The sequence below is a fragment of the Chiloscyllium punctatum genome, chromosome 4, assembly GCF_047496795.1.
Source record: "Chiloscyllium punctatum isolate Juve2018m chromosome 4, sChiPun1.3, whole genome shotgun sequence".
NCBI lineage: Eukaryota > Metazoa > Chordata > Chondrichthyes > Orectolobiformes > Hemiscylliidae > Chiloscyllium > Chiloscyllium punctatum.
In genome coordinates, this window is record NC_092742.1 from 108,066,167 (window position 1) to 108,088,826 (window position 22,660).

General features: G+C 50.3%; 1 protein-coding gene across 2 annotated transcripts in view; it reads left to right on the top strand.

The window, feature by feature from the left end:
* The window catches only part of LOC140475957 (aldehyde dehydrogenase family 3 member B1-like), a 175,387-nt gene that overhangs the window by 1,635 nt on the left and 151,092 nt on the right, over positions 1 to 22,660 (top strand). The window contains exons 2-5 of one of the 2 annotated variants that reach the window (XM_072567872.1): positions 838 to 948; positions 3,198 to 3,318; positions 4,619 to 4,704; positions 7,660 to 7,741. In XM_072567872.1, the coding sequence (XP_072423973.1) occupies positions 838 to 948; positions 3,198 to 3,318; positions 4,619 to 4,704; positions 7,660 to 7,741 (400 nt within the window). The remainder of the gene's footprint in view (positions 1 to 837; positions 949 to 3,197; positions 3,319 to 4,618; positions 4,705 to 7,659; positions 7,742 to 22,660) is intronic. The other variant, XM_072567873.1, reaches the window with a different exon arrangement.

The following is a 22,660-nucleotide window of genomic DNA, read 5'->3' on the forward strand; positions in this document are numbered from 1 at the left end:
GTGTGTCACCCAGTGGGAGGGTGTGTCATCCACTGGGAGGGTGTGTCACCCAGTGGGAGGGTGTGTCATCCAGTGGGAGGGTGTGTCACCCAGTGGGAGAGTCTGGCACCCTGTGGGAGGGTGTGTCATCCAGTGGGAGAGTCTGGCACCCAGTGGGAGGGTGTGTCACCCAGTGGGAGAGTCTGGCACCCAGTGGGAGGGTGTGTCACCCAGTGGGATGGTGTGTCACCCAGTGGATGGGTGTGTCATCCAGTGGGAGGGTGTGTCACCCAGTGGGAAGGTGTGCCATCCAGTGGATGGGTGTGTCACCCAGTGGGAGGATGTGTCACCCAGTGGGAGAGTCTGGCACCCAGTGAGAGGGTGTATCATCCAGTGGGAGAGTGTGTGATCCAGTGGGTGGGTGTGTCACCCAGTGGGAGAGTCTGTCACCCAGTGGCAGGATGAGTCACCTTGTGGGAGGGTGTACCACCCAGTGGATGGGTGTGCCAGCCAGTGGGAGGGTGTGTCACCCAGTGGGAGGGTGTGTGGGAGGGTCTGTGTGAAGGTGTGTGGGAGAGTCTGTGGGAGTGTCTGTGGGAGGGTCTGTGAGAGGGTATGTGGGAGGGTATGTGGGAGGGTGTGTGGGAGGGTGTGTGGGAGGGTGTGTGGGAGGGTGTGTGGGAGGGTCTTTTGGAGGGTGTGTGGGAGGGTCTTTTGGAGGGTGTGTGGGAGGGTGTGTGGGAGGGTGTGTGGGAGGGTCTTTTGGAGGGTGTGTGGGAGGGTGTGTGGGAGGGTGTGTGGGAGGGTGTGTGGGAGGGTGTGTGGGAGGGTCTGTCTAATGCCTGTTGTGTTTTCCAGCCGAAGTTTGAGGCAATGATTGCTGAGATTGCGTTTGTGAAAAACGAGGCGATTTCTGCAATTAACAACATCAAAAGCTGGGTCGCTGCCGAGTTTGTGGAGAAAACGTTTGTAGGTATTGGGGGTGGAGACATCTTCTCTCTCCCCCCACTCTCTGTCTCTCCCGCACCCCCCCCCTCTTTCTCACTCTCTCTCTGTCCTGCCCCCCTCTCTTTCTCTCTCTCTCTCTCTCGCATTATCTCCTTCCACCTCTCAATCCCCCTCTGTCCATGTCTCTTCATCTGCATCTCTCTGGTTCATAATAAATCGAACATTGAACAATACAGCGCAGACAGGCCCTTTGGCCCTCGATGTTGTGCTGACCCGTGCACTATTCTCAGCTCCTCCCCCTACACTAACCCATCATCATCCACTTCCCTCTCCTTGTCGTTCCTCCATCACTCTGTTCCTGTCTCTCCATCTCTGAATTGCCCTCTTTCAATACCTCTTGCTCTCTCTCTCTCCTGCTATCCCTGCAACTCTCAGTCCGTCTCACTCCCTCTGTCTCTCTCCATTGCTCAAGTGCTCCCGTATCTTTTATTGTCTGTAATGCTGCCATAGAGTCTAAAATGATGTGCAAATGTTTCAAAAGGAGAATATTTTCACAGCAGGAATTGGAGGGGCTGGTGTTCCCATGTACCTGCTGCCTTTGTCCTTCGATATATAAGCAGTTGTGGGGTCTGGAAGGTGCTGTGTGAGGATCTTTGGTGAATTTCTGCAGTGCATCTTGTAGGTAGTAGAGATTGGTGGTGAAGGGCAGCCTGATCAGTGTGTTTCCTTGTAGGGGGGCCGGGGGTCACAGAGTCATAGAGGTGTACAGCACAGAAACAGGCCCTTCGGTCCAACCCGTCCACGCCGACCTGATATCCCAACCCAATCTAGTGCCACCTGCCAGCACCCAGCCCATATCCCTCCAAACCTGGTCCTCCAGACTCACCTCACACAGACAGACCAGAGTGATCCTTGGACCACACTGAGAGCCCTGTGTCTAGGTGTAGGCTGAGTGGTGTGCTCCTTGCTGGAGGCTGGGAGATTTACCCTTGTTTCTAGCTGAGGCAGTGAGGTTTTTATTTTTGTCCCAGATGGGTGGTGGGTATTCAGCTTTGACATTTTCCAAGTGAATAGCCTGCAGCAGGTTGAGGTGTGATTCATCAAACCCTCATCGATTTCCCCTGCTTGGCCTGAGTCTTTACCTCTGCCTCTCCACTCTCTCTATCTCTCTCTCTTTCTCTGTGTGTCTCTTTCTGTCTATCTCACTCTCTCTGTCTGTCTCTCTCACTCTGTCTTTCTCCCTCTCTCACTCGCTCTCTCTGTCTCTCTGTCTGTATCTCCCTCTCTCACATTCTCTTTCTCTGTCTCTCTCTCTCTGTCTCTCTTACTCCCTCTCTCTCTCTGTTTCTCACTCTCTGTCTCTCATTCCATCTCACTCTGTCACTCTCACTTTCTCTGTCTCTCTCTACCTCTCTCACTCCCCCTCTCTCTCACTCTCTGTCTCTCCACCTCTCTCACTCCCTCGCTGTCTCTGTCTCTCTCTCTCACTCTCTACTTTTCTCACTCCCTCTCTTTCTTTCTGACTCTCCCTCTATCTCTCCATCTCTCCCTCTGTCTGTCTCTCCCTCTCTCACTCTGTATCTGTCTCTGTGTGTGTCTCTCTCACTCCCTCTCTCTGTCTCTCTCACTCTGTCTATCGGTGTCTCTCTACCTCTCACTCCCTCTCTCTCACTCTCCCTCTGACTCTCTCTCTGTCTCTCTGTCTATCTCCCTCTCTCACTCCCACTCTGTGTGTCTCTCACTTTGTGTGTCTCTCTTTCTAACTCGCTCTCTCTGTCTCTCTCACTCTCTCTGTTTCTCTCTACCTCTGTCAATATTTCTCTTTCTTTGTCTCTGTCTCTCTCTCTGTATCTTATGTATCTCTCTCTCGCTCTCACTGTCTGTCTCTCCCTCTCTCACACACTCTCTCTCTCTCTGTGTTTCTCTCTCTCGCACTCCCTCTCACTCTCTCTTTCAATGTGTGTGACTATCTCTCTCTCTGTCTGTCTATGTGTGTCTCTCTCTGTTGTCCATATCTCTTTCCAACTCTCTTCCAGTCATGCAGCCCAGTGAGCTCCCAGCCACCGGCAGTGTCTCTGTGGGAGACTGAACTCCCAATGGCACAAAGTGAGGCCATCGTTTGTCACACTGCCTCTCTGCATGGGGAGTTCACGTTCTGCCCATTCCACGGCTTTCCCAGTTGGAGCCTTTCCCAGTCTTCCTCCCCCAGGGCTGGCGGGATTCGGATCGGGCACGGATTGGCAATGATGTTTGCCTCCTGCCATTCCCAGGTAACCAAGCTGGACCAATGTTTTATCCGGAAGGAGCCGTTTGGAGTGGCCCTGATCATCGCAGCCTGGAGTCAGCCCATTCAGCTGCTGCTGACCCCCTTGGTTGGAGCCATCGCTGCAGGTCAGTAGACAATAGATAACAGACAATAGGTGCAGGAGTAGGCCATTCTGCCCTTTGAGCCTGCACCACCATTCAATATGATCATGGCTGATCATTCCTAATCAGTATCCTCTTCCTGCCTTATCTCCATAACCCTTGATTCCACTATCGTTGAGAGCTCTATCCAACTCTTTCTTAAATGAATCCAGAGACTGGGCCTCCACTGCCCTCTGGGGCAGAGCATTCCACACAGCCACCACTCTCTGGGTGAAGTAGTTTCTCCTCATCTCTGCCCTAAATGGTCTACCCCATATTTTTAAGCTGTGTCCTCTGGTTCGGCACTCCCCCATCAGCGGAAACATGTTTCCTGTCTCCAGAGTGTCCAATCCTTTAATAATCTTATATGTCTCAATCAGATCCCCTCTCAGTCTTCTAAACTCAAGGGTATACAAGCCCAGTCGTTCCAGTCTTTCAGTGTAAGGTAATCCCACCATTCCAGGAATTGACCTCGTGAACCTACGCTGCACTCCCTCAATAGCCAGGATGTCTTTCCTCAAATTTGGAGACCAGAACTGCACACAATACTCCAGGTGTGGTCTCACCAGGGCCCTGTACAGCTGCAGAAGAACCTCTTTGCTTCTATACTCAATCCCTCTTGTTATGAAGGCCAGCATGCTATTAGCCTCCTTCACTACCTGCTGTACCTGCATGCTTACCTTCATTGACTGGTGTACAAGAACACCCAGATCTCTCTGTACTGTCCCTTTACCTAAATTGATTCCATTTAGGTAGTAACAGTAGGGACGGTGAGGCACAGGAAGATCCCAGAATCCAACTCCCCACCCCAACCAACCTGAGCCGGTGGCAGCGCTGGGGCTCCACCCTTAATCTCAGATGTGCACAGCAAGATCCCAGGTTCTGGCTCTTTCCTCCCCCTCCCCCACCCCGAGCCGCACATGGGCACAACAGGATCCCAGGCTGAGGGAACCCAAGGCTGCTCAGGGCCGGACGGGAGTGTGGGAATGGCAGGATCAGAGCTGATCACACAGGCATGGAAGGGGCCGAAGGGCCACCTGCTTGCCCTTATTTTGGGTCTGGGGGGTGAAAGACGGCCTGGGTTCCTTCCCCGCTGATGGTGACAGAGTTGGCGGTGGTGGGGGAGGTGAGGTTTCGGGATGGTCTGCTCCCCTCTAGAAACAGGAAGGGTTGCTGGTGTCTGTGACCGTGGGGAAGGCTCTGCTCAGTAAACCCTGAGAGTCTCGGTTTAACCCTCCTGCCCCCCCCCCCCCCCTCACTCTGTCTGTTCCTGTCGATCCCACAGGGAACTGCGTTGTCCTCAAGCCTTCGGAAGTGAGTGTCAATACAGCGGCTCTCCTGAGCAAACTCATCCCCCAGTACCTGGACAAGGTGAGTCATAGAGTCAGAGAGGTCTACAGCATAGAAACAGACCCTTCGGTCCAACCTGTCCACGCCGACCAGATATCCCAGCCCAACCTAGTCCCACCTGCCAGCACCCAGCCCATATCCCTCCAAACCCTTCCTATTCATATACCCATCCAAATGCCTCTTAAATGTGCACACATCCACAGTTCATTACCTTCTCCAGCCTGTTCCACAGGAACAGGAGGCCATTCAGCCCCCCTTCTCCAGCCTGTCCCATAGGAACAGGAGGCCATTCAGCCCCCTTCTCCAGCCCGTCCCACAGGAACAGGAGACCATTCAGCCCCCCTTCTCCAGCCTGTCCCACAGGAACAGGAGACCATTCAGCCCCCCTTCTCCAGCCTGTCCCACAGGAACAGGAGGCCATTCAGCCCCTTCTCCAGCCTGTCCCACAGGAAAAGGAGGCCATTCAGCCCCTACTCCAGCCTGTCCCACAGGAACAGTCCATTCAGTCCCCTTCTCCAGCCCGTCCTACAGAAACAGGCCATTCACCCCCTACTAAAGCCTGTCCCACAGGAACAGGAGGCCATTCAGCCCCCCTCCTCGAGCCTATGCCACAGGAATGGGAGGCCATTCAGCCCCTTCTCCAGCCTGTCCCACAGGAACAGTCCATTCAGCCCCTTCTCCAGCCTGTCCCACAGGAACGGGAGGCCATTCAGCCGTTTCTCTAGCCTGTCCCACAGGAACAGTCCATTCAGCCCCCTTCTCCAGCCTGTTCCACAGGAACAGGAGGCCATTCAGCCCCCTTCTCCAGCCTGTTCCACAGGAACAGGAGGCCATTCAGCCCCCTTCTCCAGCCTGTCCCACAGGAACAGGAGGCCATTCAGCCCCCTTCTCCGGCCTGTCCCACAGGAACAGGCCATTCAGCCCCCTTCTCCAGCCTGTCCCACAGGAACAAGAGGACTTTCAGCCCCCTTCTCCATTCTATCCCACAGGAACTACAGGCCATTCAGCCCCTTTCTCCATCCTGTCCCACAGGAACAAAAGGCCATTCAGCCCCCTTCTCCAGTCTGTTCCACAGGAACAGGAGACCATTCAGCCCCCCTTCTCCAGCCTGTCCCACAGGAACAGGAGACCATTCAGCCCCCCTTCTCCAGCCTGTCCCACAGGAACAGGAGGCCATTCAGCCCCTTCTCCAGCCTGTCCCACAGGAAAAGGAGGCCATTCAGCCCCTACTCCAGCCTGTCCCACAGGAACAGTCCATTCAGTCCCCTTCTCCAGCCCGTCCTACAGAAACAGGCCATTCACCCCCTACTAAAGCCTGTCCCACAGGAACAGGAGGCCATTCAGCCCCCCTCCTCGAGCCTATGCCACAGGAATGGGAGGCCATTCAGCCCCTTCTCCAGCCTGTCCCACAGGAACAGTCCATTCAGCCCCTTCTCCAGCCTGTCCCACAGGAACGGGAGGCCATTCAGCCGTTTCTCTAGCCTGTCCCACAGGAACAGTCCATTCAGCCCCCTTCTCCAGCCTGTTCCACAGGAACAGGAGGCCATTCAGCCCCCTTCTCCAGCCTGTTCCACAGGAACAGGAGGCCATTCAGCCCCCTTCTCCAGCCTGTCCCACAGGAACAGGAGGCCATTCAGCCCCCTTCTCCGGCCTGTCCCACAGGAACAGGCCATTCAGCCCCCTTCTCCAGCCTGTCCCACAGGAACAAGAGGACTTTCAGCCCCCTTCTCCATTCTATCCCACAGGAACTACAGGCCATTCAGCCCCTTTCTCCATCCTGTCCCACAGGAACAAAAGGCCATTCAGCCCCCTTTCTCCATCCTGTCCCACAGGAACTACACGCCATTCAGCCCCTTTCTCTTAGCCTGTCCCACAGGAACAGGAGGCCATTCAGCCCCTCCATCTGAAGTTTGTGGGTTAGTCAGGCTGAGGCTGATTATATATTTCTGACCAATTTTGCTGCATGTGTTCTGCAACGTTTAATCCCCTTCCGCACAAAATGCTCAGTGTCAGTTTTGAAGTTTCCTATGGGCCCCTAGTTGGGTCAGACTGATGTCAGCAGAGAGTTTGGAACTGCTCGACCTGGCTCTCACTGAGTCCAGTGCTGACTCCCCCGAACGTTAATGATCTATTGCCCTGTTCTGCCCCCTCCGTCCTCCTCCCCCCATCAATTCAGCTGGGATTATGTCAAGCTCTCTGTATAGATGCATCATCATCGTCAGCATCTCTCATCGACTCTTCCTGCCTGTGCAAATTCCAACAAGGAACATTCGCAACAGGCAAATGTTAGCCAATGACCGACTCCAATTAGACAGAATCTAATCGCTGACCCTTGACAATTCTCAATGCTCTTACCATCATGGAATCCCCCACTATCAACGTCCTTGGGGGTTACCATTGACCACCTGGAGGTCCTGGGCCTCCTTCACCGCCACTCCCTCACCACCAGACGCCTGGAGGAAGAACGCCTCATCTTCCGCCTCGGAACACTTCAACCCCAGGGCATCAATGTGGACTTCAACAGTTTCCTCATTTCCCCTTCCCCCACCTCACCCTAGTTCCAAACTTCCAGCTCAGTAACTGTCCCCATGACTTGTCCGGACTTGTCCGACCTGCCTATCTCCTTTTCCACCTATCCACTCCACCCTCTCCTCCTTGACCTATCACCTTCATCTCCTCCCCCACTCACCCATTGTACTCTATGCTACTCTCTCCCCACCCCCACCCTCCTCTAGCTTATCTCTCCACGCTTCAGGCTGACTGCCTTTATTCCTGATGAAGGGCTTTTGCCCGAAACGTCGATTTCGCTGCTCCTCGGATGCTGCCTGACCTGCTGTGCTCTTCCAGCACCACGAATCAGCAGATGGATCTTTACTTCAGATTAAAAGTGTTGCGCTGACCCTGGGAGTGTTATAGGCAGTATCGAGGGATCCTCACTCACACACCATGCCCTGAACTCTATTTCTGCCTCTTCAGGATTGTTTCGCTGTGTTCACTGGAGGACCAGCCGAGACGAGGAAACTCCTGCAGTATAAGTTTGATTATATCTTTTATACAGGTGAGACGGGGCATCAAACTGGGACACATGGGGTGGGGGGGGGTGGGGGGAGGTGGTGGGGGGCAGTCAGAATACAGTGCCGGGACAGCAGAACGCTAAGGCCAGGCAGCCTCAAGGGACACAGGAGCTGGCCAGACATTAAACTGAAGACACAAAATCAGCGTGCAGATTGTTGTATTTTGGAGACGGTGATTGAGTGAGAATTTGAATATTGCATACAACTCTGGTCTCCCTCCTATCTGAAGGACGTTGTGAAACTTGAAAGGGTTCAGAAAAGATTTACAAGGATGTTGCCGGTTTTGGAGGGTTTGAGCTACAGGGAGAGGCTGAACAGGCTGGGGCTGTTTTATCTGGAGCGTCGGAGGCTGAGGGGTGACCTTATAGAGGTTTGAAAAGTCATGAAGGACATGGAGAGGATAAATAGACAAGTTTCATTTCCCAGGTTGGGGGGAGTCCAGAAATAGAGGGCATAGATTTAGGGTGAGAGGGGAAAGGTATAAATGAGAACGAAGGGGCAACTTTTTCACCCAGAGGGAGGTACGTGTATGGAATGAGCTGCCAGAGGAAGTGGTGGAGGCTGGTACAATTGCAACATTTAAGAGGCATCTGGATGGGTATATGAATAGGAAGGGTTTGGAGGGACATGGGCCAAGTGCTGGCACATGGGACAGGGCTGAGTTATGCTATCTGGTGGGCATGGATGGGGTGGACTAAAGGGTCTGTTTCTATGTTGTGAATTGCTATGAGTCTGTGACTCTATGAATTGTGAATCTATCTGTGACTCTGTGACTATATGACTATATAAATTTATAACTCTGCAACACTGTGGCACTGTAACTATATAACTCTATAACTCTGTGTCTCTGTGACTCTGTGACTCTGTGTCTCTGTGTCTCCGTGTCTCCATGCCTCTGTGAAACTGAATCTCTGTGACTCTATGACTCTGTGACTCTGTGATGTTGTGACTCTGTGTCGCTGTGACTCTATGTCTCTGTGTCCCTGTGTCCCTGTGAATCTGTGACTCTGTGTCTCTATGACTCTATGACTCTATGAAACTATGTCTCTGTGACTCTGTGACTATGCGACTCTGTGACTCTCTTACTCGGTGTCTCTGTGAATCTGTGACTCTGCGTCTCTGTGACTGTGACTCTGTGACTCTATGACTCTGTGACTCTATGAAACTATGTCTCTGTGACTCTGTGACTATGCGACTCTGTGACTCTGTGTCTCTGTGACTTTGTGACTCTGACTCTGTGACTCTGTGTCACTGTGACTCTGGGACTCTGGGACTCTGGGACTCTGTGACGCTGAGTCTCTGTGTCTCTGTGGGACTCTGTGTCTCTGTGACTCTGTGACTCTGTGACTCTGAGATTCTGACACTGTGACTGTGTGACTCTGTGTCACTGTGACTCTGTGTCTCAGTGTCTCAGTAAGTCTGTGACTCTGTGACTCTGTCTCTGTGACTCTGTGACTTTGTGACTCTGTTTCTGTTACTCTGTGCCTGTGTGTCTCTGTGACTGCGAGTCTGTGACTCTGTGACACTGTGTCTCTGTGACTCTGTGAGTGTGTCTCTGTGACTCTGTGTATCTGTGATTCTGACTCTGTGACCCTGTGTCTCTATGATTCTGTGACTCTGTGTTTCTGTGACTCTGTGTCTTGGTGACTATGTCCCTGTGTCTCAGTGACTCTGGGTCTCCGTGTCTCTGTGTCTCTGTGACTCTGTGTTTTTGTGACTATGTCCCTGTGTCTCAGTGACTCTGGGTCTCTGTGGCTATGTGTCTCTGTGACTCTGACTCTGTGACTGTGTGTCTCTGAGACTCTGTGAGTCTGTGTCTCTGTGTCTTTGTGACACTCTGTCTCTGTGAATCTGGTACTCTGTGACTCTGTGACTCTGTGACTCTGAGACTCTGTCACTGTGACTCTGTGACTCTGTGTCTCTGTGACTCTGTGACTCTGAGACTCTGACACTGTGACTCTGTGAATCTATGTCACTGTGACTCAGTGACTCTGTGACGCTGTGACTCTGTGACTCTGTGACCCTGTTTCTCCGTGACTCTGTGTCTCTGTGACTCTGACGCTGTGACTCAGTGACTCTGTGACTCTGTGACCCTGTTTCTCCGTGACTCTGTGTCTCTGTGACTCTGTGACGCTGTGACTCAGTGACTCAGTGACTCTGTGATTCTGTGACACTGTGACTCTATGTCTCAGTGACTCTGTGGTTCTGTGACTCTGTGACTCTGTGTCTCTGCGAGTCTGTGACTCTGTGACACTGTGTCTCTGAGTCATTGTGACTCTGACTCGGTGACTCAGTGATTCTGAGTCTCTGTGATGCTGTGACTCTGTGTCTCTGTGTTTCTGTGACTCTGACTCGGTGTCTCTGTGATGCTGAGTCTCTGTGACTCTGTGTATCTGTGGCTCTGTGACTCTGTGACCCTGTGCCTCTGTGACTCTGCCACTATGTGACTCTGTGACTCTCTGTCTCTGTGACTCTGCGTTTCTGTGTCTCTGTGACCCTGTGATGCTGCGACTCTGTGACTCTGTGATACTCTGACTCTGTGACTCTGTGTCTCCGTGACTCAGTGACTCTTGGGACTCTGTGACCCTGTTTCTCCGTGACTCTGTGTCTCTGTGACTCTGTGACGCTGTGACTCAGTGACTCAGTGACTCTGTGATTCTGTGACACTGTGACTCTATGTCTCAGTGACTCTGTGGTTCTGTGACTCTGTGACTCTGTGTCTCTGCGAGTCTGTGACTCTGTGACACTGTGTCTCTGAGTCATTGTGACTCTGACTCGGTGACTCAGTGATTCTGAGTCTCTGTGATGCTGTGACTCTGTGTCTCTGTGTTTCTGTGACTCTGACTCGGTGTCTCTGTGATGCTGAGTCTCTGTGACTCTGTGTATCTGTGGCTCTGTGACTCTGTGACCCTGTGCCTCTGTGACTCTGCCACTATGTGACTCTGTGACTCTCTGTCTCTGTGACTCTGCGTTTCTGTGTCTCTGTGACCCTGTGATGCTGCGACTCTGTGACTCTGTGATACTCTGACTCTGTGACTCTGTGTCTCCGTGACTCTGTGACTCTTGGGACTCTGTGGTTCTGTGTCTCTGTGACTCTGTGTCTCTGTGACTCTGTGTCTCTGTGAATCAGTGTCTCTGTGACTCTGTGACTCTGTGTCTCCGTGACTCTGTGACTCTGTGACTCTGTGACTCTGTGACTCTGTGACACTGTGACTCTGTGACTCTGTGACACTGTGACTCTGTGACTCTGTGACATTGTGGCTCTTTGTCTCAGTGACTCTGCAAGTCTGTGACTTGGTGACTCTGACTCTATGTCTCTGTGACTCTGTGACTCTGTGACTCTATGTCTCTGTGTCTCTGTGACTCTGTGTCTCTGTGTCTCTGTGACTCTGTGTCTCAGTGACTCTGTGACTCTGTGTCTCTGTGTCTCTGTGACTCTGTGTCTCAGTGACTCTGTGACATTGTGTGTCTGTGACTCTGTGGCTCTGTGTCTCTGTGATCCTCTTACTCTGTGTCTCTGTGTCTCTGTGACACTGTGCCCATGTGTCTCTGTGGCTCTGTCACTCTGTGAGTCTGTGTCTCTGTGACTCTATTACTCTGAGTCTCTGTAAGTCTGTGACTCTGTGTAACTGTGTCTCTGTGACTCTGTGACTCTAAGACTCAGCGAATCTATGTCTCTGTGTTTCTGTGAATCTGTGACGCTGTCTCTGTGACATTGTGTCTCTGTGTATCTGTGCCATTGAGACACTGTGACTCTGTGACTCTGTGACGCTGTGACTCTGAGACTGTGTCTCTTTGACTCTGTTACTCTGTGACTCTGTGACTCTGTGTCTCTGTGACTCAGTGACTCTGTGACTCTGTGACACTGTGACTCTGTGACTCTGTGACACTGTGGCTCTGGGTCTTTGTGAATCTACGTCTCTGTGACTCTGTGATTCTGTGTCTCTGTGACTGTGTGATACTGTGTCCCTCTGTCTCTGTGTCTCTGTGAGTCTGTGTCTCGGTGTTTCTGTGAATCAGTGTCTCTGTGATTGTGTGACTCTGTGACACAGTGATTCTGTGTGTCTGTGACTCTGTGTCCCTCTGTCTCTGTGTCTCTGTGATTCTCTGACTCTATGACTCTGTGACTCTCTGTCTCTGCGACTCTGTGTCTCTGTGAATCTGTGAAACTGTGACACTGTGTCTCTGTGACTCTGTGTCTCTGTGACACTGAATCTGTGTCTCTGTGACTGTGTGATTCTGTGTCCCTCTGTCTCTGTGTCTCTGTGTCTCTGTGACACTGTGAAACTGAGACACTGTGTCTCTGTGACTCTGTGACTCGGTGACTCTGTGACTCTGTGTCTCTGTGACTCTGTGACTTTGTGTCTCTGTGACTCTGTGTGTCTGTGGCTCTGTGACTCTGTGACCCTGTCTCTCTGTGACTCTGTGACTCTGTTGCCTGTGACTCTGTGTGTCTGTGATTCTGTGTGTCTGTGACTCTATGACTCTGTGACTCTGTGATTCTCTGACTCTGTGACTCTGTGTCTCTGTGACTCTGTGACGCTGTGACTCAGTGACTCTGTGACTCTGTGTTTCTGTGACTCTGTGACTGTATGTCTCTGTGTCTCTGCGAGTCTGTGACTCTGTGACACTGTGTCTCTGAGTCACTGTGACTCTGACTCAGTGACTCAGTGATTCTGAGTCTCTGTGATGCTGTGACTCTGTGTCTCTGTGTCTCTGTGACTCTGACTCGGTGTCTCTGTGATGCTGAGTCTCTGTGACTCTGTGTATCTGTGGCTCTGTGACTCTGTGACCCTGTGCCTCTGTGACTCTGCCACTATGTGACTCTGTGACTCTGTCTCTGTGACTCTGCGTTTCTGTGTCTCTGTGACCCTGTGATGCTGCGACTCTGTGACTCTGTGATTCTCTGACTCTGTGACTCTGTGTCTCCGTGACTCTGTGACTCTTGGGACTCTGTGGTTCTGTGTCTCTGTGGTTCTGTGTCTCTGTGACTCTGTGTCTCTGTGAATCAGTATCTCTGTGACTCTGTGACTCTGTGACACTGTGACTCTGTGACTCTGTGACTCTGTGACTCTGTGACTCTGTGACACTGTGGCTCTGGGTCTTTGTGACTCTATGTCTCTGTGACTCTGTGATTCTGTGTCTCTGTGACTGTGTGATACTGTGTCCCTCTGTCTCTGTGTCTCTGTGAGTCTGTGTCTCGGTGTTTCTGTGAATCAGTGTCTCTGTGATTCTGTGACTCTGCGACACTGTGATTCTGTGTGTCTGTGACTCTGTGTCCCTCTGTCTCTGTGTCTCTGTGATTCTCTGACTCTATGACTCTGTGACTCTCTGTCTCTGCGACTCTGTGTCTCTGTGAATCTGTGAAACTGTGACACTGTGTCTCTGTGACTCTGTGTCTCTGTGACACTGAATCTGTGTCTCTGTGACTCTGTGATTCTGTGTCCCTCTGTCTCTGTGTGTCTGTGACTCTTTGAAACTGAGACACTGTGTCTCTGTGACTCTGTGAGTCTGTGTATCTATGACTCTGTGACTGTGCATCTCTGTGACTCTGTGACTCAATGACTCTATGATTGCGTGAGTCTGTGACTGTGCGTCTCTGTGACTCTCTGTCTCTGTGATTCTCTGACTATGTGACTCTGTGAATCCATGACTCTGTGTCTCTGTGATTCTCAGACTTTGCGTCTCTGTGACTCTGTGTCTTTGTGACTATGTCCCTGTGTCTCAGTGACTCTGTGTTTCCAGGACTCTGGCTCGGTGACTCTGTGTCTCTGCGACTCTGTGTCTCTGCGACTCTGTGAATCAATGACCGTATGATTCCGTGACTCTGTGAATGTGCGTCTCTGTGACTCTCTGACTCTGTGACTCTATGAATCGTGACTCTATGATTCTCTGACTCGGTGACTCAGTGGCTCCTTGACTCTGTGTCTCTGTGATTCTCTGACTCTGCGTCTCTGCGACTCTGCGACTCTGTGACTCAGTGACTCTGTGACGCTGTGTCTCTGTGACTCTGTGACTCTGTGTATCTGCGACTCTGTGTCTCTGTGACTCTGTGATTCTGTGTCCCTCTGTCTCTGTTACTCTGTGTTTGTGTATGTCTGTGACTCTGTGTCTCAGTGACTCTGTGTCTCTGTGACTCTGTGACTCAATGACTCTATGATTCTGTGACTCTGTGACTGTGCGTCTCTGTGACTCTCAGATTCTGAGACTCTGACTCTGTGACTCTGTGATTTTCTGACTCTGTGACTCTGTGACTCTGTGTCTCTGTGAATCTGTCTCTCTGTGACTCTGTGACTCTGTGAGACTGTGACTCTGTGTCTCCTGTGTCTCTGTGACTCAGTGATTCTGTGACTCTGTGACTCTGCCACTATGTGACTCTGTGACTCTCTGTCTCTGTGACTCTGCGTTTCTGTGTCTCTGTGACCCTGTGATGCTGCGACTCTGTGACTCTGTGATACTCTGACTCTGTGACTCTGTGTCTCCGTGACTCTGTGACTCTTGGGACTCTGTGGTTCTGTGTCTCTGTGACTCTGTGTCTCTGTGACTCTGTGTCTCTGTGAATCAGTGTCTCTGTGACTCTGTGACTCTGTGTCTCCGTGACTCTGTGACTCTGTGACTCTGTGACTCTGTGACTCTGTGACACTGTGACTCTGTGACTCTGTGACACTGTGACTCTGTGACTCTGTGACATTGTGGCTCTTTGTCTCAGTGACTCTGCAAGTCTGTGACTTGGTGACTCTGACTCTATGTCTCTGTGACTCTGTGACTCTGTGACTCTATGTCTCTGTGTCTCTGTGACTCTGTGTCTCTGTGTCTCTGTGACTCTGTGTCTCAGTGACTCTGTGACTCTGTGTCTCTGTGTCTCTGTGACTCTGTGTCTCAGTGACTCTGTGACATTGTGTGTCTGTGACTCTGTGGCTCTGTGTCTCTGTGATCCTCTTACTCTGTGTCTCTGTGTCTCTGTGACACTGTGCCCATGTGTCTCTGTGGCTCTGTCACTCTGTGAGTCTGTGTCTCTGTGACTCTATTACTCTGAGTCTCTGTAAGTCTGTGACTCTGTGTAACTGTGTCTCTGTGACTCTGTGACTCTAAGACTCAGCGAATCTATGTCTCTGTGTTTCTGTGAATCTGTGACGCTGTCTCTGTGACATTGTGTCTCTGTGTATCTGTGCCATTGAGACACTGTGACTCTGTGACTCTGTGACGCTGTGACTCTGAGACTGTGTCTCTTTGAATCTGTTACTCTGTGACTCTGTGACTCTGTGTCTCTGTGACTCAGTGACTCTGTGACTCAATGACTCTATGATTCTGTGACTCTGTGACTGTGCGTCTCTGTGACTCTCAGATTCTGAGACTCTGACTCTGTGACTCTGTGATTTTCTGACTCTGTGACTCTGTGACTCTGTATCTCCATGAGTCTGTGACTCTGTGACACTGTGTCTCTGTGAATCTGTGACCCTGTGTCTCTCTGACTCTGTGATTCTGTGACTCTGTGTCCCTGTGACATTGTGAGTCTGTGTCTCTGTGACTCTATTACTCTGAGTCTCTGTAAGTCTGTGACTCTGTGTAACTGTGTCTCTGTGACTCTGTGACTCTAAGACTCAGCGAATCTATGTCTCTGTGTTTCTGTGAATCTGTGACGCTGTCTCTGTGACATTGTGTCTCTGTGTATCTGTGCCATTGAGACACTGTGACTCTGTGACTCTGTGACGCTGTGACTCTGAGACTGTGTCTCTTTGACTCTGTGACTCTGTGTCTCTGTGACTCTGTGACTCAATGACTCTATGATTCTGTGACTCTGTGACTGTGCGTCTCTGTGACTCTCAGATTCGGAGACTCTGACTCTGTGACTCTGTGATTTTCTGACTCTGTGACTCTGTGACTCCGTGACTCTGTGTCTCTGTGAATCTGTCTCTCTGTGACTCTGTGACTCTGTGAGACTGTGACTCTGTGTCTCCTGTGTCTCTGTGACTCAGTGATTCTGTGACTCTGTAACACTGTGACTCTGTGTCGCTGTGAATGTGTGATTCTGTATCCCTCTGTCTCTATGTCTCTGTCTCTCTGTGTCTCTGTGACTCTGTGTCTTGTACCTGTGACTCAGTAATTCTGTGACTCTGTGTCTCTGTGAATCTATGACTCTGTGCCACTATGACTCTAACTCTGAAACTCTGTCACAGTGACTCTGTGTATCTGTGTCACTGCGACTCTTTGACTGTGACACTATTTCTCTGTGACTCTGTGACTCAGTGATTCTGTGACTCTGTGACTCTGTCACTCTGTGTCTCCGTGAGTCTGTGACTCTGTGACACTGTGTCTGTGTGAATTTGTGACGCTGTGTCTCTCTGTCTCTGTGACTCTGTGACTCTGTCTCTGTGACTCTGTGCCTCTGTGACTCTGTGACTCTGTGACTCTGTGATTCTGTGTCACTGTGACTCTTTGACTGTGACACCATGTCTCTGTGACTCTGTGACTCAGTGATTCTGTGACTCTGTGCCTCTGTGACTGTGTGACTCTGTGACTGTGACACTATGTCTCTGTGACTCTGTGACTCTGTGTCACTGTGACTGTGTGACTCTGTGTCTCTGTGACTCTTTGACTCTGACACTATGTCTCTGTGACTCTGTGACTCAGTGATTCTGTGACTCTGTGCCTCTGTGACTGTGTGACACTGTGACTCTGTGACTGTGACACTATGTCTCTGTGACTCTGTGTCTCCGTGAGTCTGTGACTCTGTGACTCTGTGACTCTGTGTATCTGCGACTCTGTGTCTCTGTGACTCTGTGATTCTGTGTCCCTCTGTCTCTGTTACTCTGTGTTTGTGTATGTCTGTGACTCTGTGTCTCTTTGTCTCAGTGACTCTGTGACTCAGTGACTCTGTGACTCAATGACTCTATGATTCTGTGACTCTGTGACTGTGCGTCTCTGTGACTCTCAGATTCTGAGACTCTGACTCTGTGACTCTGTGATTTTCTGACTCTGTTACTCTGTGACTCTGTAACTCAGTGACTCTGTGACGCTGTGTCTCTGTGACTCTTTGACTCTGACATTATGTCTCTGTGACTCTGTGACTCTGTGTCCCTCTGTCTCTGTTACTCTGTGTTTGTGTATGTCTGTGACTCTGTGTCTCTTTGTCCCAGTGACTCTGCAAGTCTGTGACTTGGTGACTCTGACTCTATGTCTCTGTGACTCTGTGACTCTGTGACTCTATGTCTCTGTGTCTCTGTGACTCTGTGTCTCTGTGTCTCTGTGACTCTGTGTCTCAGTGACTCTGTGACACTATGTGTCTGTGGCTCTGTGGCTCTGTGTCTCTGTGATCCTCTTACTCTGTGTCTCTGTGTCTCTGTGACACTGTGCCCATGTGACTCTGTGGCTCTGTCACTCTGTGAGTCTGTGTCTCTGTGACTCTATTACTCTGAGTCTCTGTAAGTCTGTGACTCTGTGTAACTGTGTCTCTGTGACTCTGTGACTCTAAGACTCAGCGAATCTATGTCTCTGTGTCTCTGTGACTCTGTGTCTCTGTGTCTCTGTGACTCTGTGTCTCAGTGACTCTGTGACTCTGTGTCTCTGTGACTGTGTGACTCTGTGACTCTGTGACTCTGTGTCACTGTGACTCTTTGATTCTGATACTATGTCTCTGTGACTCTGTGACTCAGTGATTCTGTGACTCTGTGCCTCTGTGACTGTGTGACTCTGTGACTCTGTGATTCTGTGTCACTGTGACTCTTTGACTGTGACACTATGTCTCTGTGACTCTGTGACTCAGTGATTCTGTGACTCTGTGTCTCTGTGAATCTGTGACTCTGTGCCACTATGACTCTGTAACTCTGAAACTCTGTCACAGTGACTCTGTGTATCTGTGTCACTGCGACTCTTTGGCTGTGACACTATTTCTCTGTGACTCTGTGACTCAGTGATTCTGTGACTCTGTGACTCTGTGACTCTGTGACTCTGTGTCTCCGTGAGTCTATGACTCTGTGACACTGTGTCTCTGTGAATTTGTGACGCTGTGTCTCTCTGTCTCTGTGACTCTGTGACTCTGTCTCTGTGACTCTGTGACTCAGTGATTCTGTGACTCTGTGCCTCTGTGACTGTGTGACTCTGTGACTCTGTGACTGTGACACTATGTCTCTGTGACTCTGTGACTCTGACACTATGTCTCTGTGACTCTGTGACTCTGTGTCTCCATGAGTCTGTGACTCTGTGACACTGTGTCTCTGTGAATCTGTGACCCTGTGTCTCTCTGACTGTGTGATTCTGTGACTCTGTGTCCCTGTGACTGTGTGACTCTGTGACTCTGTGACTCTGCAAGTCCTTAAATCGGTGACTGACTGTATGTCTCTGTGACTCTGTGACTCTGTCTCTGTTACTCTGTGTGTCTCTGTGACGCTGTGAGTCTGTGACTCTGTTACACTATGTCTCTCTGACTGTGTGACTCTGTTACACTGAGTCTCTCTGTCTCTGTGATTCTGTGTCTCTTGATCCACTTACTCTGTATCTCTGTGACTCTGTGGCTCTGTGTCTCTGTGATCCTCTTACTCTTTGTCTCTGTGTCTCTGTGACACTGTGCCCATGTGACTCTGTGGCTCTGTCACTCTGTGAGTCTGTGTCTCTGTGATCCTCTTACTCTTTGTCTCTGTGACTCTGTGACTCTGTGTCTCTGTGATTCTGTGTCACTGTGACTCTTTGACTGTGACACTATGTCTCTGTGACTCTGTGACTCAGTGATTCTGTGACTCTGTGTCTCTGTGAATCTGTGACTCTGTGCCACTATGACTCTGTAACTCTGAAACTCTGTCACAGTGACTCTGTGTATCTGTGTCACTGCGACTCTTTGACTGTGACACTATTTCTCTGTGACTCTGTGACTCAGTGATTCTGTGACTCTGTGACTCTGTGACTCTGTGACTCTGTGCCTCTGTGACTGTGTGACTCTGTGACTCTGTGACTGTGACACTATGTCTCTGTGACTCTGTGACTCTGTGTCTCCATGAGTCTGTGACTCTGTGACACTGTGTCTCTGTGAATCTGTGACCCTGTGTCTCTCTGACTCTGTGATTCTGTGATACTCTGACTCTGTGACTCTGTGTCTCCGTGACTCTGTGACTCTTGGGACTCTGTGGTTCTGTGTCTCTGTGACTCTGTGTCTCTGTGACTCTGTGTCTCTGTGAATCAGTGTGTCTGTGACTCTGTGACTCTATGTCTCCGTGGCTCTGTGACTCTGTGACTCTGTGACTCTGTGACTCTGTGACACTGTGACTCTGTGACTTTGTGACACTGTGACTCTGTGACTCTGTGACATTGTGGCTCTTTGTCTCAGTGACTCTGCAAGTCTGTGACTTGGTGACTCTGACTCTATGTCTCTGTGACTCTGTGACTTTGTGACTCTATGTCTCTGTGTCTCTGTGACTCTGTGTCTCTGTGTCTCTGTGACTCTGTATCTCAGTGACTCTGTGACTCTGTGTCTCAGTGACTCGGTGACACTGTGTGTCTGTGACTCTTTGACTCTGACATTATGTCTCTGTGACTCTGTGACTCTGTGTATCTGCGACTCTGTGTCTCTGTGACTCTGTGATTCTGTGTCCCTCTGTCTCTGTTACTCTGTGTTTGTGTATGTCTGTGACTCTGTGTCTCTTTGTCTCAGTGACTCTGCAAGTCTGTGACTTGGTGACTCTGACTCTATGTCTCTGTGACTCTGTGACTCTGTGACTCTATGTCTCTGTGTCTCTGTGACTCTGTGTCTCTGTGTCTCTGTGACTCTGTATCTCAGTGACTCTGTGACTCTGTGTCTCAGTGACTCGGTGACACTGTGTGTCTGTGACTCTGTGGCTCTGTGTCTCTGTGATCCTCTTACTCTGTGTCTCTGTGTCTCTGTGACACTGTGCCAATGTGACTCTGTGGCTCTGTCACTCTGTGAGTCTGTGTCTCTGTGACTCTATTACTCTGAGTCTCTGTAAGTCTGTGACTCTGTGTAACTGTGTCTCTGTGACTCTGTGACTCTAAGACTCAGCGAATCTATGTCTCTGTGTTTCTGTGAATCTGTGACGCTGTCTCTGTGACATTGTGTCTCTGTGTATCTGTGCCATTGAGACACTGTGACTCTGTGACGCTGTGACTCTGAGACTGTGTCTCTTTGACTCTGTGATTCTGTGTCTCTGTGACTCAGTGACTCTGTGACTCAATGACTCTATGATTCTGTGACTCTGTGACTGTGCGTCTCTGTGACTCTCAGATTCTGAGACTCTGACTCTGTGACTCTGTGATTTTCTGACTCTGTGACTCTGTGACTCTGTAACTCAGTGACTCTGTGACGCTGTGTCTCTGTGACTCTTTGACTCTGACATTATGTCTCTGTGACTCTGTGACTCTGTGTCCCTCTGTCTCTGTTACTCTGTGTTTGTGTATGTCTGTGACTCTGTGTCTCTTTGTCCCAGTGACTCTGCAAGTCTGTGACTTGGTGACTCTGACTCTATGTCTCTGTGACTCTGTGACTCTGTGACTCTATGTCTCTGTGTCTCTGTGACTCTGTGTCTCTGTGTCTCTGTGACTCTGTGTCTCAGTGACTCTGTGACACTATGTGTCTGTGACTCTGTGGCTCTGTGTCTCTGTGATCCTCTTACTCTGTGTCTCTGTGTCTCTGTGACACTGTGCCCATGTGACTCTGTGGCTCTGTCACTCTGTGAGTCTGTGTCTCTGTGACTCTATTACTCTGAGTCTCTGTAAGTCTGTGACTCTGTGTAACTGTGTCTCTGTGACTCTGTGACTCTAAGACTCAGCGAATCTATGTCTCTGTGTCTCTGTGACTCTGTGTCTCTGTGTCTCTGTGACTCTGTGTCTCAGTGACTCTGTGACTCTGTGTCTCTGTGTCTCTGTGACTCTGTGTCTCAGTGACTCTGTGACATTGTGTGTCTGTGACTCTGTGGCTCTGTGTCTATGTGATCCTCTTACTCTGTGTCTCTGTGACACTGTGCCCATGTGTCTCTGTGGCTCTGTCACTCTGAGTCTGTGTCTCTGTGACTCTATTACTCTGAGTCTCTGTAAGTCTGTGACTCTGTGTAACTGTGTCTCTGTGACTCTGTGACTCTAAGACTCAGCGAATCTATGTCTCTGTGTTTCTGTGAATCTGTGACGCTGTCTCTGTGACATTGTGTCTCTGTGTATCTGTGCCATTGAGACACTGTGACTCTGTGACTCTGTGACGCTGTGACTCTGAGACTGTGTCTCTTTGACTCTGTGACTCTGTGTCTCTGTGACTCTGTGACTCAATGACTCTATGATTCTGTGACTCTGTGACTGTGCGTCTCTGTGACTCTCAGATTCTGAGACTCTGACTCTGTGACTCTGTGATTTTCTGACTCTGTGACTCTGTGACTCTGTGAATCTGTGTCTCTGTGAATCTGTCTCTCTGTGACTCTGTGACTCTGTGAGACTGTGACTCTGTGTCTCCTGTGTCTCTGTGACTCAGTGATTCTGTGACTCTGTGACTCTGCCACTATGTGACTCTGTGACTCTCTGTCTCTGTGATTCTGCGTTTCTGTGTCTCTGTGACCCTGTGATGCTGCGACTCTGTGACTCTGTGATACTCTGACTCTGTGACTCTGTGTCTCCGTGACTCTGTGACTCTTGGGACTCTGTGGTTCTGTGTCTCTGTGACTCTGTGTCTCTGTGACTCTGTGTCTCTGTGAATCAGTGTCTCTGTGACTCTGTGACTCTGTGACTCTGTGACTCTGTGACTCTGTGACACTGTGACTCTGTGACTCTGTGACACTGTGACTCTGTGACTCTGTGACATTGTGGCTCTTTGTCTCAGTGACTCTGCAAGTCTGTGACTTGGTGACTCTGACTCTATGTCTCTGTGACTCTGTGACTCTGTGACTCTATGTCTCTGTGTCTCTGTGACTCTGTGTCTCTGTGTCTCTGTGACTCTGTGTCTCAGTGACTCTGTGACTCTGTGTCTCCGTGTCTCTGTGACTCTGTGTCTCAGTGACTCTGTGACATTGTGTGTCTGTGACTCTGTGGCTCTGTGTCTCTGTGATCCTCTTACTCTGTGTCTCTGTGTCTCTGTGACACTGTGCCCATGTGTCTCTGTGGCTCTGTCACTCTGTGAGTCTGTGTCTCTGTGACTCTATTACTCTGAGTCTCTGTAAGTCTGTGACTCTGTGTAACTGTGTCTCTGTGACTCTGTGACTCTAAGACTCAGCGAATCTATGTCTCTGTGTTTCTGTGAATCTGTGACGCTGTCTCTGTGACATTGTGTCTCTGTGTATCTGTGCCATTGAGACACTGTGACTCTGTGACTCTGTGACGCTGTGACTCTGAGACTGTGTCTCTTTGACTCTGTTACTCTGTGACTCTGTGACTCTGTGTCTCTGTGACTCAGTGACTCTGTGACTCAATGACTCTATGATTCTGTGACTCTGTGACTGTGCGTCTCTGTGACTCTCAGATTCTGAGACTCTGACTCTGTGACTCTGTGATTTTCTGACTCTGTGACTCTGTGACTCCGTGACTCTGTGTCTCTGTGAATCTGTCTCTCTGTGACTCTGTGACTCTGTGAGACTGTGACTCTGTGTCTCCTGTGTCTCTGTGACTCAGTGATTCTGTGACTCTGTAACACTGTGTCTCTGTGACTCAGTGATTCTGTGACTCTGTAACACTGTGACTCTGTGTCGCTGTGAATGTGTGATTCTGTATCCCTCTGTCTCTATGTCTCTGTCTCTCTGTGTCTCTGTGACTCTGTGTCTTGTACCTGTGACTCAGTAATTCTGTGACTCTGTGTCTCTGTGAATCTATGACTCTGTGCCACTATGACTCTGTAACTCTGAAACTCTGTCACAGTGACTCTGTGTATCTGTGTCACTGCGACTCTTTGACTGTGACACTATTTCTCTGTGACTCTGTGACTC